At 37.8% G+C, this 16,902-nt stretch overlaps 2 protein-coding genes across 2 annotated transcripts in view; one reads left to right on the top strand and one right to left on the bottom strand.

Annotated features, from left to right (window-relative positions):
* Nucleotides 1-8,974, top strand: part of CEBPZOS (CEBPZ opposite strand) — a 20,250-nt gene extending 11,276 nt beyond the window's left edge. The window contains exons 5-6 of the transcript XR_002155055.3: nucleotides 8,340-8,430; nucleotides 8,815-8,974. The gene's annotated coding sequence lies outside the window, so the exon portion shown is untranslated. The remainder of the gene's footprint in view (nucleotides 1-8,339; nucleotides 8,431-8,814) is intronic.
* The window catches only part of CEBPZ (CCAAT enhancer binding protein zeta), a 23,861-nt gene extending 6,959 nt beyond the window's left edge, over nucleotides 1-16,902 (bottom strand). Inside the window, exons 1-10 of the mRNA XM_045054687.1 lie at nucleotides 16,747-16,902; nucleotides 12,787-14,285; nucleotides 9,514-9,745; nucleotides 8,758-8,938; nucleotides 7,438-7,526; nucleotides 4,307-4,360; nucleotides 3,641-3,743; nucleotides 3,469-3,537; nucleotides 1,981-2,047; nucleotides 576-676 (exon numbers count right to left, since the gene is read on the bottom strand). Coding sequence (XP_044910622.1) covers nucleotides 576-676; nucleotides 1,981-2,047; nucleotides 3,469-3,537; nucleotides 3,641-3,743; nucleotides 4,307-4,360; nucleotides 7,438-7,526; nucleotides 8,758-8,938; nucleotides 9,514-9,745; nucleotides 12,787-14,285; nucleotides 16,747-16,902 — 2,551 coding nt within the window. The remainder of the gene's footprint in view (nucleotides 1-575; nucleotides 677-1,980; nucleotides 2,048-3,468; nucleotides 3,538-3,640; nucleotides 3,744-4,306; nucleotides 4,361-7,437; nucleotides 7,527-8,757; nucleotides 8,939-9,513; nucleotides 9,746-12,786; nucleotides 14,286-16,746) is intronic.

The following is a 16,902-nucleotide window of genomic DNA, read 5'->3' as shown; positions in this document are numbered from 1 at the left end:
TTCAACTTCTTTCTACAACTCTTTTATGGAAAGAGGGTAAATATCAAAATACTTAGCAATGTGTAGTCCTTTTAAGTGGTTGTTGTTTAAGCGCTTATGGTATTCTATCTATACGATGCACAAGAAAAACAAACTCAATGTAAGCTTTTCTAATTTCCCATTTTTTGTTTTAGCCTAAGTATAGATTAAAATTTTTCTAGCTCTGTGGATCACAAAGGTAAAACAGATGAAACAGCAGACTACTGCTACGAATAGTGCAAGGAGATTATTAGTAAAAGTAACAATGGCTTCTCTTTTATAAGAGATTAGGCCTTAAGAAGGAATACATACCATGTAAATACAAACTTATTTTTCCCATTAATAGTCCATGCACAATCCCATACATTTCTCTGGAGCAAGTGTAGGTGAACTACCGTATGCCACCAAGGTACTTCTCAATCCTCTGCTGTCATTTTCATGGCATTCTTAGCTAAATGATATTTCTAAAACTAAGATTATTACTACAACTAATATTCCAATATTCTAAAAGGAAATAGATTATTTTACAAATTGAAGAGCTGACAAAAACAAATTACCAATCATCTTTTCAAATTCCTCATCGTCCACATCTTCTATGCTTTCTTCATCTGCATTCCGTTTTTGTTTCTCCTTAACAATAGCAACCTTTTTATAGTATCTAAAATAAAACAGATGTTATATATTTGATAATTTTATGAAAGAGCCCATTTAACTATAATTAAAGCACCTATTGGGGCGCCTGGGTGGTGCAGTCAGTTAAGCGTACGACTTCAGCCAGGTCATGATCTCGCGGTCCGTGAGTTCGAGCCCCACGTCAGGCTCTGGGCTGATGGCTCGGAGCCTGGAGCCTGTTTCCGATTCTGTGTCTCCCTCTCTCTCTGCCCCTCCCCTGTTCATGCTCTGTCTCTCTCTGTCCCAAAAATAAATAAAAACGTTTAAAAAATAAATAAATAAATAAAGCACCTATGACCAGTGACACAAACAAATGTAAAAACTTAACTCAGCTGGATATAAATGACTAAAATTTGCATTTATTGTAGAAAAAGTTTTGAATTAAAATAGAAGCCTCTGGATGTGAAGTATAATACATTTCAAAGATTTCATAAAAACACCTCATCTTAATTAAACGGCATAGTAAAAAGTTGTTTTAGCATCAACACTAACGATCTAAGTATTAGAATAAGACCAACTGTGACTCTAGAGAATATCTAATCACAATATTTTATCAGTCAGACGCATCCTCTTACAAGGGTACGGTGAAACTTGGCATTCTGCAAATGGGATCATACCCTCAAAATTCTTCACACAAAATGTTTTTTAAAAAGCAAATCAAATCAAGTGGAATTAACCAATCAGATAATGATAACAGTACCAGTAGGTTTAGGACTTCTCTCTACAGCAGCACAGTGAATTTTGCTAATTCTGCTTAGAACCATGTTTTAGACAACTTACTCATGAGTTGCTTATTATGTTAGACTGGTAACAGATTTAAAGCCTGTAAGACAATTACTATATTAAAAAAATAAGAAAGATAAGTTTCATAAAGTCAAGAGTCAAAAAATTCCCCCAAACTTACTTGTTCTTAAGTTTCACTTACATATCCTTTTTTTTAAATTTGAGAGACAGAAAAACCAAGTGAGACAGAATGCACATAAGCTGGGGAAAGGGGCAGAGGGAGAGAGAGAATCCCAAGTAGACTTGACACTCAGCAGAGCCTGAGGCAAGGCTTAAGACAAAATCAAGAGTCAGACGTTCAGCCAACTGAGACACACAGGTGCCCCAGATTTCACTTAGATATCTTAAGATTAGCAAACTGAATGATTTATAAATTCCCTTTGCAAAACAACAAAAAACCTACCTTCTAATCTTTTCAAGACACACCTATGTTAATGAAACATTTTATGGAATCTAAAAATTTCAATTTTAATAGTACCCCAAATGAAACTGTATTAAGTATATTACCTGTAAAAAAATAGTTCATCCACTGGTATTTGGCTTTCTTCTTTTGCAAGGAACTCCTTACTGTTCACTATGAAAACAGGTTAAGACAAAAATTTTATTAAAGTAATCCTTTTTTATGTTATTCAAGCTCTTAAGACTACATACAGCATACCTATAACTCTTAAAGTCTCAAAATGTTAAGGAAGATGGACAGAAGGCATCTTCTAGTGCATAGGACAATCTCTGGAAAAGTCTGAGTGCAGAAGACCCAACATTTGAAACTATTTGTCAGCTACAATGAAGTATGCAGCCACCAGTGCATCACAGAGAAAGAACATGGTTCTCTCATTGTCCTCCAACTGCATCCAGGATCCCAATTTCAAGAGAAAATTAGAGTTCTCTTAATAATCACTTTAAACTTGACATTTTCATCTCAGAAAAAAGACAATAATGCCTGCCATTCTGGAACAGGAAGTAAACGTAAACAGAATTATCCACAATTTTACATAATACTAAGACGGAAACTAAGGAACAAGAACAAGGCACTATAGGAATATTAGTTTTCCCTCTTCTGAATAAAATTTTCTAACTCCTCTTGATTAAAAGCAGATTTGGGTGAATTCTAACTATTAACTTTGGGCAAGTCCATTTACATCTCTGGGTCTCTGTGAAATCAGTTGGGAATTAAATGATTTATAAGGTGCAAATTAACCCTAGTCTCTGAACAAAAAGCTGTGACTTATTATATAAAGAAATATCTGAATACAGAAACAGAATCAGGTCCACAAGATGGGTACTCAAAACCCACAGAAGGTTATCAGCTAGTTTAAAATGATGCTTTGTGGGGCGCCAGGGTGGCTCAGTTGGTTAAACGTCTGACTCTTGATCTCAGCTTAGGTCATGATCTCACAGTCTGTGGGATAGAGCCCCACGTTGGGCTCTGCTGCTTGGGGATTCTCTCTCTGCCCCTTCCCTCCCCTACTCTTGCATGCGTGTGCACATGCTCACTCTCTTTCAAAATAATAAACATTAAAAAAAAGGGGAGAAATCTATTAAAAAGAAATGATGCTTTGTGACAAAAGCAGTTGTGGGTTTTCTGCTGAACCCATATTAGAGAGCTTAAGATGGTATTCAACTATGAAAGATAGTTATATGTGTGTGTGTGTGTGTGTGGGGGGGGGGTGATCACCAATAAAGCTACAGATGATACAGAAATGGCAAAATATTGATAACTGATCAAGCTGGTGATAGTTATAGGGGGTTCATTATACTATATGTGTATTTACTCTGGATATGTTTGAAACTTTCTGTAATGTAAAAAAAAAGAAAAGAAAAGAAAAGAAAAAGCCAGTCAGACATGGTAAACTCGCGAATGCATACACATTTTTGGGAGTAAGAGATGGATAATGTCTCTGGTGCTCAGTTTTATTCTGGTAAAGTGGAGGAAAGAGTAACACAACTTATGTATTATTGACTTGTTCATTTCAACTGTCCAGGCTTGATGCTTACCAGCAAGACTACGAACATCCTTCATAAAATGTTTTCTTTTTGGCTGCATCACAACACTATCTGTGTTTTCTGAAATGTAAAATCAAGACAGTGCAATGTAAAACCTAGTTGTATGCTCATTTTATTTATTAAATATCAACACTGAAAACCAAATAATTAAATAGAAGCATACCTTTGCCTTTATGTGCCTTTGGATTTCGGTATACAAATCGATCTAAGAATCTCATTAATGTAAAATCCTGGAGTGGGTCCCCTGAATACTGAATATGATTTCCCTGAAAGGCGGACAGGGTGGGAGGATTAAGAGCTTAACTCAAGTTATATAGATGCATCCAGATAAGAAAAAAAAAAAAAAGGAAAAACACAATGCACAAAGGCACAAATATGCCATAAATGATGGTTCAAATATCCGTCTCATCCCTCTTTACTTGAAGAATTGCACACACACTCATATATACACATATGTACTTTATGATGCACTGCTGACTTTATCAATAGGCCAATGATATTAATACTATAGGTCATCTAACTATTAACCAGGAACACAGACGTGGCAAACACAGCAAATGGGAAAGGAATGGGCACTCTTTCCTCAGGAGACAAGCCAGAATGTAGTTAAATAATGGCTGACGTTTTTTAATATCCTGTATTTCCATTCACCTCAGAGCGGGAAGACTTATCTGCTGCACTGTATTAGACAAGCCACTGCTCCTTTACAACAGCAGAAAATGTTTATGATTCTATGTGGTAGACAGAAAACAGTGTATGACCAATTATTGATTATCTAAAACGAGATTATTTATTCTTATTTCTTATCTTTGTAGTATTTTAGACTTACCTGAAGGATAGTCTTTGCAAAAAGGGCCACAGAGGGATGAAAATGCTCAGATAGCTAAAAAGAAAAATGTGAGCAAAGTCAACTTTTACTACAGTAAATCCAAAAAACTGAAACTTGAGCCAATACATTAGAGAAGAATGATTCTCAAAATTTTGGTCTCAGGAGTACTTTATACATTTAAAAGTCAGGGACCTCAAGAGCTTCCTTAATTTAAGTGGGATATATCTACTGTTATTTACCTAATTAGAAATTACAACAGAAAACATTTTTTTAAGTTTATTTATTAATTTTGATAGAAAGTCAGATGCGGGATTGGAACTGTGAGATCATGACCTGAGCTGAAACCAAGAGTCAGATGCTTAACCAACTGAGCCACCCAGCCACCGGCAAAAGAATTTTAAGTTTTTTTAAATTTTTTTTTTTCAACATTTATTTATTTTTGGGACAGAGAGAGACAGAGCATGAACGGGGGAGGGGCAGAGAGAGAGGGAGACACAGAATCCGAAACAGGCTCCAGGCTCTGAGCCATCAGTCCAGAGCCTGACGCGGGGCTCGAACTCACGGACCGCGAGATCGTGACCTGGCTGAAGTCGGACGCTTAACCGACTGCGCCACCCAGGCGCCCCAAGAATTTTAAGTTTTTATTTACTTAAATAATCTGTACAGCCAAAGGGGGGCTCAAACTCGACCCGGAGATCAAGAGTCACATGCTCTTCTGACTGAGCCAGCCAGGTGCCCCACAACAGAAAATTTTTAAACAACTGTTTACAGTCAACTTAAAATAACAATGAGCCTATTATACAGTAATGTAAATAACAGGGTTTACCAAAAGTAAGTTTTTCAGGATAAGTAACTATTAGAAGAGCAGAATTATTTCACAGTTTTGTAAAACTACTCAATGGCTGGCTTAATAGAAGACAGTGGATTCGCATACATGCTTCTGTAGTCCATGTTATTTTTAGTTGGAAGTATATGAATGGTCTTTCTTCACACAGATACATAGTTGGAAACAGGAGGGTTAACTAATAGTCTTTCACATAATTGTGGATTTCTTCTTTGCTACTACACCCAAACTGAAGATTAGTTGCAATATGGAATCTGAAACCATTATCAATCAGCTTTTCGTACTTGCTACTTAAAATTAATTAGTCTACTTTGAATAGATCTCTTATTCATGACTTTGTAACACTGTGCATCAGTCATTTGGAAAATACAGATTGAGTTATGCAGTTCTTCCAAATGCTGGTTACATTATCACAAAAATTACACTGGTGGTATCCCACTGATTTTATCAGAAAAGTTTTTACATATTGAGAAAATGTCTAGTTCAAGGTGGTGGTTACAAGATTTCTAAACTTTTAGTCTTTGCTTAAAGGCTTGAATCTTAAGGGTGCCTGGCTGGCTCAGTCAGCTAAGCATCCGACTTCAGCTTAGGTCATGATCTTGCGGTTCATGAGTTTGAGACCCACATTGGGCTCTGTGCTGACAGCTCAGAGCCTGGAAACTGCTTCGGTTTCTGTGTCGCCTTCTCTCTCTGCCCCTCCCCGCCTGCACTATCTCTCTCTCAAAAGTGAATAAACATTAAAAAAAAAAAAAGCTTGAATTTTATCATTGACCATAAATACTGTCAGCTGTTTCACTTGAAATAAGAGATTCACTTCATTCACTTTCAAGAAAATGTCTCCCAAATACCCAAATCTGAATAACCGGTTTATCAGTCAGCCAGTCTTTCATGAAAAAAGCAGCTAGTTGAGCTTACAACAAACTACACATGTACTTTTCCTAAGACACGAGAAAACCTTCATACTTACTTAGGTATGCACAAGTATGTTATGGATTCTTGCTGTATATGCACACAGAATATAAAAAGACATGTACTCTAGGGTAAAGATCATCACTAATTTTTCCTGTTTCATCATTCCTATGTGATACTGGCTTTTTTTGGTTTTTCTTGGAAAGTAAGTGGTAATGAAGAATATAATGGCCATAAATGCAGTATGGTGCTACTGTCCCTATGTGTGCTAAGGCACAAACAATTTTATTCATTTTAATATCATCAGTACCACGGTCAACACAGTTACAAAGGCAAATAATGTGCCTTGGTATCACTATGAAAGTAGCTGTGACCTTGCAGACTCATTGAAAAGGTGTGAAGGACACACAGGAGTCTATAATGAAGCACTTGTTTAACCAAAGGTATCATAGAAAGTTTACTGGATATATTAATTCCTCTAATGCATTTATTTAAACAAAACTTTTTTTTAACGTTTATTTATTTTTGAGAGAGAGAGTGTGTGAGCAGGGGAGGGGCAGAGAGAGATGGAAACATAATCTGAAGCACACTCCAGGCTCTGAGCTGTCAGCACAGAGCCGGACACGGGGCTTGAACTCAAAAACTGTGAGATCATGACCTGAGCTGAAGTCGGACACTTAACAGATTGAGCCACCCAGGTGCCCCTTCTCTAATGCATTTAAAAAGTAACTATATTTGTAAATAGTTCTATCTACACAAAACTTCTCAGGGAGATCTAATGCATGAAGCAAAATTTACCCTTTATATAGAGTCCTTATATGCAATAACCTGCTAAAAACACAATTTCTTTTATTAGTATTAAGATGTTATACTTATTATTAATTTTGCATGCGCATTATTTAAGATTTTCTACATGTGAATGTAGAAACGTATAAATGCGTAAATTTAGGGGTGCCTGGATGGCTCAGTCGGTTAAGCATCCGGCTCTTCATTGCAGCTTAGGTCATGATCTCACAGTTCATGAGTTTCAGCCCTGCAGTGGGCTCTGCGCTGACAGTGCAGAGCCTGCTTGGGATTCTCTCTCTCCCCTCTCTATGCCCCTCCCGTGCGCACATGCACGCTCTCTTAAATAAACTTCAAACAAACAAACAAATAAATAAATGTGTAAATTTAATGTTTAGCAGAGGCCACAGAAGTATGAGTTATAAAGCATTACAGCTGGGTGACATACTTCAAATTGGTTCCTTATGCCAATTAACTAATGTCTAAGCAAGTAAACACTATCATTTACAAGAAAAATGGAAACTTCAAAGTGTTAAATCCATGAGGGCAAATAGAAAGCACTATTGAATTAAAAGACAATTTAAAATTACTTTACCTTTTTGAGTTCCCAGAGACTTGTGTTTTCAGCTCCACAGAACAGAGGGTTTCTACTGAATGGATCATAGGTCTTTAACTTTTTGCCACCTGAGAATAAAAAAATACTATTTCTCAAATGCTTTATTCCCAGCCCAAGAGTTCACTAAAAGCTATCACCATTAATGTCTCCAATAACTATAATATGTATGTGTATATGTAATGTAACTACAATTTTCAACATTCTTAGTTAGCCAGGTATCTACCTAGATTAAAAATTCTAAGCCCCAACGGGAATTAGTTATGGTACCCAAAATAGCATTTGCTACCTTGAAATAGCAAACTGAATAAACCAGCCAGCAAAAGGTACCCAAATCTGGGTCAATTAGGTCGTTAGTGTTAAAATGGCAAATAACCTGATGATGAAATACATCTAAATTCTTTCAGAACTTTAAGAGCACTGAATATTTGTTATTAAATTATGTGCAGAAATAATTCTCACTTCAAACAAGTTTTACATTATCTTCATGTTTGCAGAAACTCAGGATGAAAAATTTAAGAGAACTTTCAGAACAGATCACAATGTCTCTACTTCACAATGTACATGCTCATCATCTTTCTGATGGATTCTTTTAAAAACTTTCCTGCTTGTGGGGCGCCTGGGTGGCGCAGTCGGCTAGGCGTCCGACTTCAGCCAGGTCACGATCTCGCGGTCCATGAGTTCGAGCCCCACGTCAGGCTCTGGGCTGATGGCTCAGAGCCTGGAGCCTGTTTCCGATTCTGTGTCTCCCTCTCTCTCTGCCCCTCCCCCGTTCATGCTCTGTCTCTCTCTGTCCCAAAAATAAATAAAAACGTTGGGAAAAAAGAAAAAAAAAATTAAAAACTTTCCTGCTTGCTATCATACTTCTCTTTTATATTTCACAGGCAAACTGAATCTGGGGAGATGAAATAATTTGACTAAGAGTCCCATGACAAGTTTGAAGAAATGGATCTGGCCCATTTCTTGATCTCCAAGGTTAGTGTGCTTTTCTTTTAGAGCCTCAAATGAAGAAGCTGCATTTCCAAAAGGTATTTGCTTTATTTTTTAAGATCTAAATTACTTTAAAATGTGCTATTATCTATAATATTAATAAACAGATCAGTGATTCACTGTATTAAACATTTAGTTCTAAGTTCCTGAATATATCTGGTTATAAAAGCTCTATTTAAAAAAAAAAAAAAAAAGAAAGAAATACTGAGGTCTTCTAAAATGGTATACTATTAATTTCTATTAAGATCAAAGGGGAATCCAATTCCCTGGTTTAAAAGTTCAAGAGAAAAATTTGAAGATTAAGAAACTCACCTTTCAAATTATCAAAGTGCACCCAAGAAGCAGACTCTGATTTTTTTGTCCCCACAGGTCCGTCAGACACAGTTTCTTCTACCTCAGCTTTTTTTACTGTATCTGTTTCTTTATCTGCATCAGTGAATTGTTCTGTGTCTTCATCATCTCCTATGTCAATAAAATTCTCTTCATCAGACTCCTAAAACAATGTTTTAATAAATCTACATTAATCAGCTGAAAGTCTGTATTTAGTTAAGTGAGGGAGTTCTGAAGAAGATCCACTTATTGCAATAATGGTGAAACATGAAAGTTCCATCAATCAAATTGATGAGAGGATTCCATGTTCTTTTTCCTAAATGTAAAAGGAATTAAGTTTTCAGCCACAATTCCCTGAAGACTTTGGGGATTTTTTTTGTTTTTTTTTTACATGAAAACATTCAGCCCTCAAATTTCTGACATGTTATAAATAACCCTATGAAGTAGGTGCTGATATGTCCACTTCACAACCAAGGAAACAGGTTTAAGAGATCTACTAGCTCTGTAACTATCTGTAACCACCTCATATAATTTTAGTTTAGTACAGTTTATTATGAGTAAAGGGATCAAGCAACATGCCCACCTAGTAAACTGTATACCTGGGATTAAAATCTAGGTCTGTCCAAATCCAGGACTCACACTTGTTCATGTTCCAGAGAACTAAGTTATTGAAGCAAAGAAGAAAATACCAATATATTTCAGAACCCACTCGATTTAAAAAGCAGTTGTGAAATATACCGGATGATCATCTAGTTGGCTTCTTAAACCTGGTTTTGCTTTAAGGATCTCCGACACAAGATATAAAGCTCCACATATGAATGGTGGCATCTGTTCGCAAGTAACTTGGAGTAACCTCTTCACAAAAGCCTTGACCCTGCGCAACACGATGTCCGCTTTCAGAGACTTGTAGACAAGATTAAGAAACATGGCTTGCTTAGAACACAACATCAACCCTGGATCCAACATCTTCCTATAAAACAAAAAGAAGATCAAATATTTATTCATAAAATACCTCCACAACCAGCAGCAGAGGCAGCTGCTAACCTCAGCTTAGTTAGGGATAACCTTCCTGTTTATTTTGCAAGAGACCATTTCTGGTAAAATGGAAGTCAATGACCAAAACAGAAAGAATGATGATCTTGGGGGTGTCGGGTATGTGTGTGTGGGGGGCGGGGGGCGGGAGTTATCACAGGAGAAAGAGGCTTTTTGTGGGTTTCTTTTCCAAGTGTTTCTCCATTCTCTAGGATAACAGCCTAATTTTTATATGGATACAAAACCGTACATGAAAGGCTAATCCAAAACCAAATAATGAAAACTGACTTATGAAAGCAGTGGACTAGACCAGGGCTCTTCCTATCCTTGTAGTACTACCTCCTACCTGGGGACCAGAGGCAGTCTCGACATATTTCTAATGAAAAACACACATGTAGAGTAGAAAACCGAACATGATACTTTTAAAATTGTCTTTATCCTAGTTGCTGAATCCTAGAGATGCTTCAGACATTAGGATATCCAGAATTAACACAATCCTTGGTATATGCTCATGTGCAGTATTACTTCTTATTCTAAGCACTTCTATTAACTTTTTCCCGTTAATACTAGAAATGGAAATATTTCATCTTGTGAAACATTTTCATATTGCTCTGCATCCCAGTTTTCCCCATTTGTCAGTTCTGTAATTCTGGTGATATTCTGAGATCTCCTATATTATCTAATCTTTGATATTCAATTTTCTCTCTGCACATTTAAAATTGTCAGTATTTCCATCTGTTTTATGACTCATTTTTTAAAACACTTGAGAGTTTAGATAGGTGTGTCCCCACCACTTGGCAGAGAACATGCTCTGGAAGTTTTTGATAAATCATATTTTTGTAAACGAAATCACCTGTTTCCTTTATCCTTCAAATAATATTAGGGAATTTTTGTTTATAGGGAATTCTGCTTAAATAAAATACTATAAGAAGGCTTAGATGCCCTTTGAGGAGATACATCTGTGAGAGCTCCTGGCAAGCAATAATTTAAAGAATTTAAGAATGTACTCCCAGATATTAGACTTGTGTTAAACACTGAGATAGTAAATGGATATTAGAAAAGTATCTTCCAATAGACTCTAAATGTTGTCCAAAAGGTTCTTGTGACCATCAAAAGTTACAAAAAAAAAACCCCTAGGACCCTGAAAACTCTACATTTTCAGTCTTGGAACTCTTTCCAAAGTAAAGAAGTTTTTATTACTTAAAAAAATTGTAGACTGTTAGGAGTTATGGAAAGGACTCTTAGATTTTCTTTAGTTTACCAGTGCAGTCAGTACCGTGCAACATTATGAATTCCCAGAGCTCAAAGTCCAGGATTTGCCATCTCAATTGGCCTTGTCATGTCTGTGTGATTTTGCACAAATCACTGTACCTCACAGACTGGAGAGGTGTTAAAGGGAAGAAATTCATGTGAGTAACATTAATAACAATAGCAGCCAACACTTGCAGAGCACTTATTGTATATGAGGCATTAAACACAACATACATGTGAAGATTACATGGGTTAACATATACACGGACTCAATAAAGCCCCAGTTCTGTCATTTTTTTAGCTATGTAACCTTGGGAAGTTTTAGAACAATTAACCCTACAGGAGAGGTGCACTCCTTTCCATTTTACAGACAAACTGGGCCACAGTAAAATGGGATCAATCATGTTTACCAACAGGGTTTTAAAGAGGATTAAGTAATTTGTCCAAAGTTACACAGCAAACTAATGGCTGGGACTCAAAGCCAGGCGCTGGGTCTTAAGTTCAAAATATTAATTAGCACATTGTATTTCTTATAAAATACATGTATGTAAAATTAGTAAAATGAATTAGAAAGGAACATAGGGGTGCCTGGATGGCTCAGTCGGTTAAGTGTCCAACTCTTGATTTCAGTTCAGGTCCTAATCCCAGGGTCACAGGACTGAGCCATGCGTCAGGCTCCGTGCTGGGTGTCGAGCCTCCTTAAGTTTCTGTCTCTCCTTCTCTCTGCCCTGCTCCCCCACTCAAACTTTTTCTCTAAAAAGAAAAAAAAGGAACATATAGCTTGTTGGTATACTTGAACAGTTCCAAAGTGTTTGTTTATACACTGTTCAAAATACCATCCCTCAATAGGTGTCAGGACAATTGCAAAATTCAGTAAACAAAATCTTAATTCTAATAACTAAAAAATTCCAAAAATGCAACCCTAACCCTCCCTAACAGACTTTCTTATGTACCATCTGTCTTCCCCATTATAAACGTAAGCACCTCTAGGGGTAGGAATTTTGTTCAGTGCGATAGCTGGAGCACTTATAACAGTGTCCAGCATATAGATGGCACTCAAAAAAAAAAAAAAAAATTCCTGTTGAATGAATTACTAAATGGCTGTGTGAAGGGCAGGGGGAAGAAATATAGGGCTGAGGATGGGAGTGGCGGGAAATTTTAACTGCAGTTCTAATTTTTTAAATTTCCTTTATTTTTTAAAGTTTATTTTTGAGACAGAGAGGGTATGCATGTGAACTGGGGAGGGGCAGAGAGAATCCCAAGCAGGTTCCTCCCTGTCAGCACAGAGCCTGACATGGGGCTTGATCTCAATGAACCACAAGATCATGACCTGAGCCAAAACCAAGAGCAGGATACTTAACGGACTGAGCTACTCAGGTGCCCCAGCAGTTCTAATTTTTTAATATTTGAAAGATTTAAAACAAATATAGCAAAATGTTAAAGTTGAAATATTAGGTGGTAGGATATGGATGCTCTCTTTGGGGAGGGTATTCTTATGAATTTTAACAACTTCTTAAAACAAAAAGTAATGTATGCAAAACATTTAACAGTTTTCCAAGAAGGAAACAAAGATTAAGTGACTTACTCAAAGTCGGTGATTAGCAAGTTGCTGAGGAGGGGGACCCAAAATCCAGTTTTCTAAGTCCTTTTCCCCAAAGTAGGGCACAGTAGGTGCTGTATATTAAATCACATTATTATTAAATCATGTTATTAATGGTATGTACTTACCTATATAGTGCTGCATAATATCGATCTGATATTGTCTGCTGAGAATTCATTACTTGAAAAAGCAACATTAAAGCCTGGACGCTGGTATTAAAATTCACAACATGTAGCACTTTAAAGAGCGTGTCAACCTGCTCCCTCACTTTGTCATCACCAGTCTGGGCATAAGGGTATGCTCTATTTACTCCTGTTAAAAGGGCACTAAGCATCTTTGATTCAATATCTTTTTTCTTGATACAAGTCCGAAAAAAACAAAAATAAAGAGTAATTAATTTATTAGCTAATTCACTTTCTTCATGGGAAAGGACCATTTGATTTAAAAAGCAAATTGCATAATATTGTGCTTTGGAGCTGATATTTGAGCGAAAGAGCAGTCTTTCTACTTCGCCACATACAACTCCTTTCATATTTGGATGTTTAGAAAGCAAGGTCTCTAACAGATGGGAGGCTTTTGTGGCTATTCTGTTCTGAGGATCTCCCAGTTTATTTACCACCTGCACAAGAAGAGCCTTTTCTTCCTCTGGTTTGTTGCAGAGAAGTTCATGAGCTACCACAAGGGCTCGAGTTTTAGTGGCCACTAATGAATCATGACTTAAAGTTTCTAAGACCTGCACAAATTCAGCCACTAAATGTTTCAGCTGGTGTTCAAAATACCATAATATCAGCCTTCTATCTCTTGAGTCCTTGTTGCCACTGGACAACTGTTCCAGTTTGTTGAAAGGATGCTGGCTGAAAATCCGTAGTTTCCGACTGTCTGGCAAAAGGTCTGTAATCAGTAACTCTTTGAAAGTATCCAAAGCCATGAGGCACTGCTGTTTGCTACCCTTCTTTTTAACAAGGCTCACAAGAGTTTCTACAAACTGCAGTGTGTGAATAGCATCATCCTGAATAAGAAGAATCATGGCTGCCATCCTGTCACCTAGCGTCCCTGACGACACAATTGCCTTCATCCAGGTAGAAGCAGCTCCCTTTTGATTATTTGTCTTATTTTTGAATAAGTTGATTTCATGCTCATACAATTTCTGAGCTAAGGTTTTGTACTGAGACACAACATCCCGAGGCTGGGGTTCCAAAGAATACTCATTGCTGTATTCTAGATCATACCATTTGCCTCCAGGCTTGAGCAACAATGTCTGTCTCTCACAAAATTCAAAGATGTCCTGTTGTTTATCTTTCTTAACTTTTGGTGTGGCACTGTTGTTCTCACCAGAATGCTGTTCTGGCCTCTTCTTATTCTTCACCTTACCGAGTGATGTCCTTTCACTTTCTGCTGCGTTTTGCTTTTTTTTATCTACTTTAGATTCGCTTGCTTTTTTGCTGGCATTCTCTTTTTTAGCTGGTTCATCTTCTTCAACTAAGAAAGCTTTTGCATACTTGGCCAAACTAAGATTTTGAATAAATGCTTCTAATTCACCTTGCTGAAGGTCGTCAATTGCTCCTTTTTTGCCTCCATCCACCACTTCCTCATTTTCATCCAAGGTAGCCAGCATAAGGTAATCTTGCTGCATTAAAACATAAGAAAGTTTAAATTACAAATCCAACAGTTTAGGTAAGTTTCAAAAGTTAATTTGAAATCTGTATCTTCAAAAGCAATTAAATTCAATTACCATGGTATTGCCTGGGCTCCCACCCCACAACCAAATAAATACTTGATGAATTAAAGATTTATGTGAAAAATAAAACCATAAATAGGAGGATGCACACTGTAATTCAAATAATTTCAGAGTAGAGAAAATCTTTCCAAATCTGACATAAACTGCAGGCCTTTAAAGGCAAAGATGGGTATGATTGTCATTCACAGAAAACATGCAAAAGTCAAAACACAAATACGGGGAAAAAAGTAATGGCAACTGACATCAAAGTAATTGGGCTTAATATTTAATACAAAAGTTCCTACATGTCAATTAAGGAAGTGACAACCAAAAAGAAAGATTTGCAAAGGATATAAACAAATGGTTCACAGAGAAAAATGTACTTTTTTCAAAATATGAAAGGATGCTCAACCTTACTGACATTAAGAAAAATCCAAATTATGGGGCGCCTGGGTGGCTCAGTTTGTTGGGTATCTGGCTTTGGCTCAGGTCATGGTTTCACGGTTCATGGATTCGAGCCCCACGTCAAATGAATCTGTACTGTCAGCATACAGCCTGCTTCAGATCCTGTCTCCCTTTCTGCCTCTACCCTGCTTGTGTGCACTCTCTCCCCAAAATGAATAAAACGTTAAAAGAAAAACAGGATTTAAAACCACCACGATTTTCTAATGTGTCAGATGAGCAAAGATAAAATTATGACAGCTGGTGCTGGGGAGAGTGTGAGGAACAGGCATTTTCCTACATGGTTGATGGAAATGCAAACTAGCACAACCTCTACAGAGGGCAATTTGCTACCTTCAAATCAAAATACAAGACACACTTCCTTCGATCCAGCAGTTCCATTTCTATCAATTTGGGTTATACATAACACTTACAATGTGGGAAAGGATTTATTTTCAAGGTATTCACTGAAGCATTATTTAAGATAGCAAAAAGTTGACAACCCACAATAAATGGCTGGTTAGACAGATTAAACAACGATTTATGCAGGCATAAAACCAATAAAACCAGTGACACAACTGCATATACTGATAGGGAAAAATCTTCAAGACAGCAAGAAAAAAAAGAGACACAAAATATTATACAATATGGTATCTTTTGTGTAAAAAAGAACCTGTGTTGTGTGTTTGCTTGGAAGATATCCAAGACACATAAAAATAATGGAAAGGAAATTGCATGGCTGGACATAAAAGCGGGAAAGACGACTTTTTACCGTGTACTCCTCCTTTTTAAGAGAACCTTTTTGTAACATCGGAAATATTATATATTCAAAAATTAAGTACAGGGAAAATTGTGAATCTGCCCCTGTAAAGTGCATTTCTCCTGCCCCCATGTCTCCCCCTCCCCAAGCTATAGTCTCAAACATTTACTAAAAAAATAAGCTAAATTCTGCCAGGTATTTGCTCCAAACCTTTTAAGGTTTTCCATCAAACCCAGGGACAGGCCTACATTCTTACCTTTCTTACTTCATTTCTTACACTCTCTCCTTACTTCACTGGGCCTCAGCTACACTTGACATTTTTGTTGTTCAGAGAGCAGCATGGCTCACTCCTTTCTTTCCTAGTTTTATGCCTAAACATCTCCGTGATGAGTTCCCCGATCACCTCATGTGAAACTGTTACGCCCTTCCCACTCATTACCCTCTTTCCTGATTTTCTTTTTCTCCGTGGCACCACTCAGCATCTGACGTTCTATGCATTCAAAAGTTGGTTACTGGGGCGCCTGGGTGGCTCAGTCGGTTAAGCGTCCGACTTCAGCCAGGTCACAATCTCACGGTCCGTGAGTTCGAGCCCCACGTCAGGCTCTGGGCTGATGGCTCAGAGCCTGGAGCCTGTTTCGGATTCTGTGTCTCCCTCTCTCTCTGACCCTCCCCCGTTCATGCTCTGTCTCTCTCTGTCTCAGAAATAAACGTTAAAAAAAAAATTAAAAAAAAAAAAAAAGTTGGTTACTGTTTCTTTTCCTTAATTAGGATGTAAATTCCGAGAGCGCAGAAGGCTTCTAGAGCGCACAGTAAACACGTGCATGTACTCCGTGAGGACAGAAGTTAACGTTCAACCGCACTGGAGTACAGAACACTGATGCCACGATGTCAGGACCCAAAAAAGGTCAGTCCTCTCTGACCTTATGGAGTGCCAATTATCCATCAGTGAAAATGAGTGACCTATATCCTAAGAAAGGCCATAGCGTAAACACGTTCAATTCTAAAGCACTCTTCTCTCGTAGAGAGCAGTAGAAAAGAAGTGCAGGAAGGGCACAACACAGTTTCGAAGCTGGAATCGGGGTTCAGGACACCCTCCCACGCCACTCGCCGGATCACTTGCGAGACCACCCCGGGCGCCTCTGTCCCCTTGTCTGAGTCCGAGGCCATTACCTTGGTGCCTCCAAGCCGTAATACTTCCTCCAGAGAGAACCCATTTTCGGCTTCATCGTTATCCTCTTCGCTGTCCTCGTCCGGATCTTCTACCGCCTCCTCTCCGCCCCAGGGCCGCTTGGCATGGAACTCCAAAGGCTTCCTGGCGGCCGCCAT

The sequence above is a fragment of the Felis catus genome, chromosome A3 (genome assembly GCF_018350175.1).
Source record: "Felis catus isolate Fca126 chromosome A3, F.catus_Fca126_mat1.0, whole genome shotgun sequence".
Lineage (NCBI taxonomy): Eukaryota > Metazoa > Chordata > Mammalia > Carnivora > Felidae > Felis > Felis catus.
Note: the sequence above shows the minus strand (reverse complement) of the source record. Positions and strands in the feature narration are given on the sequence as shown.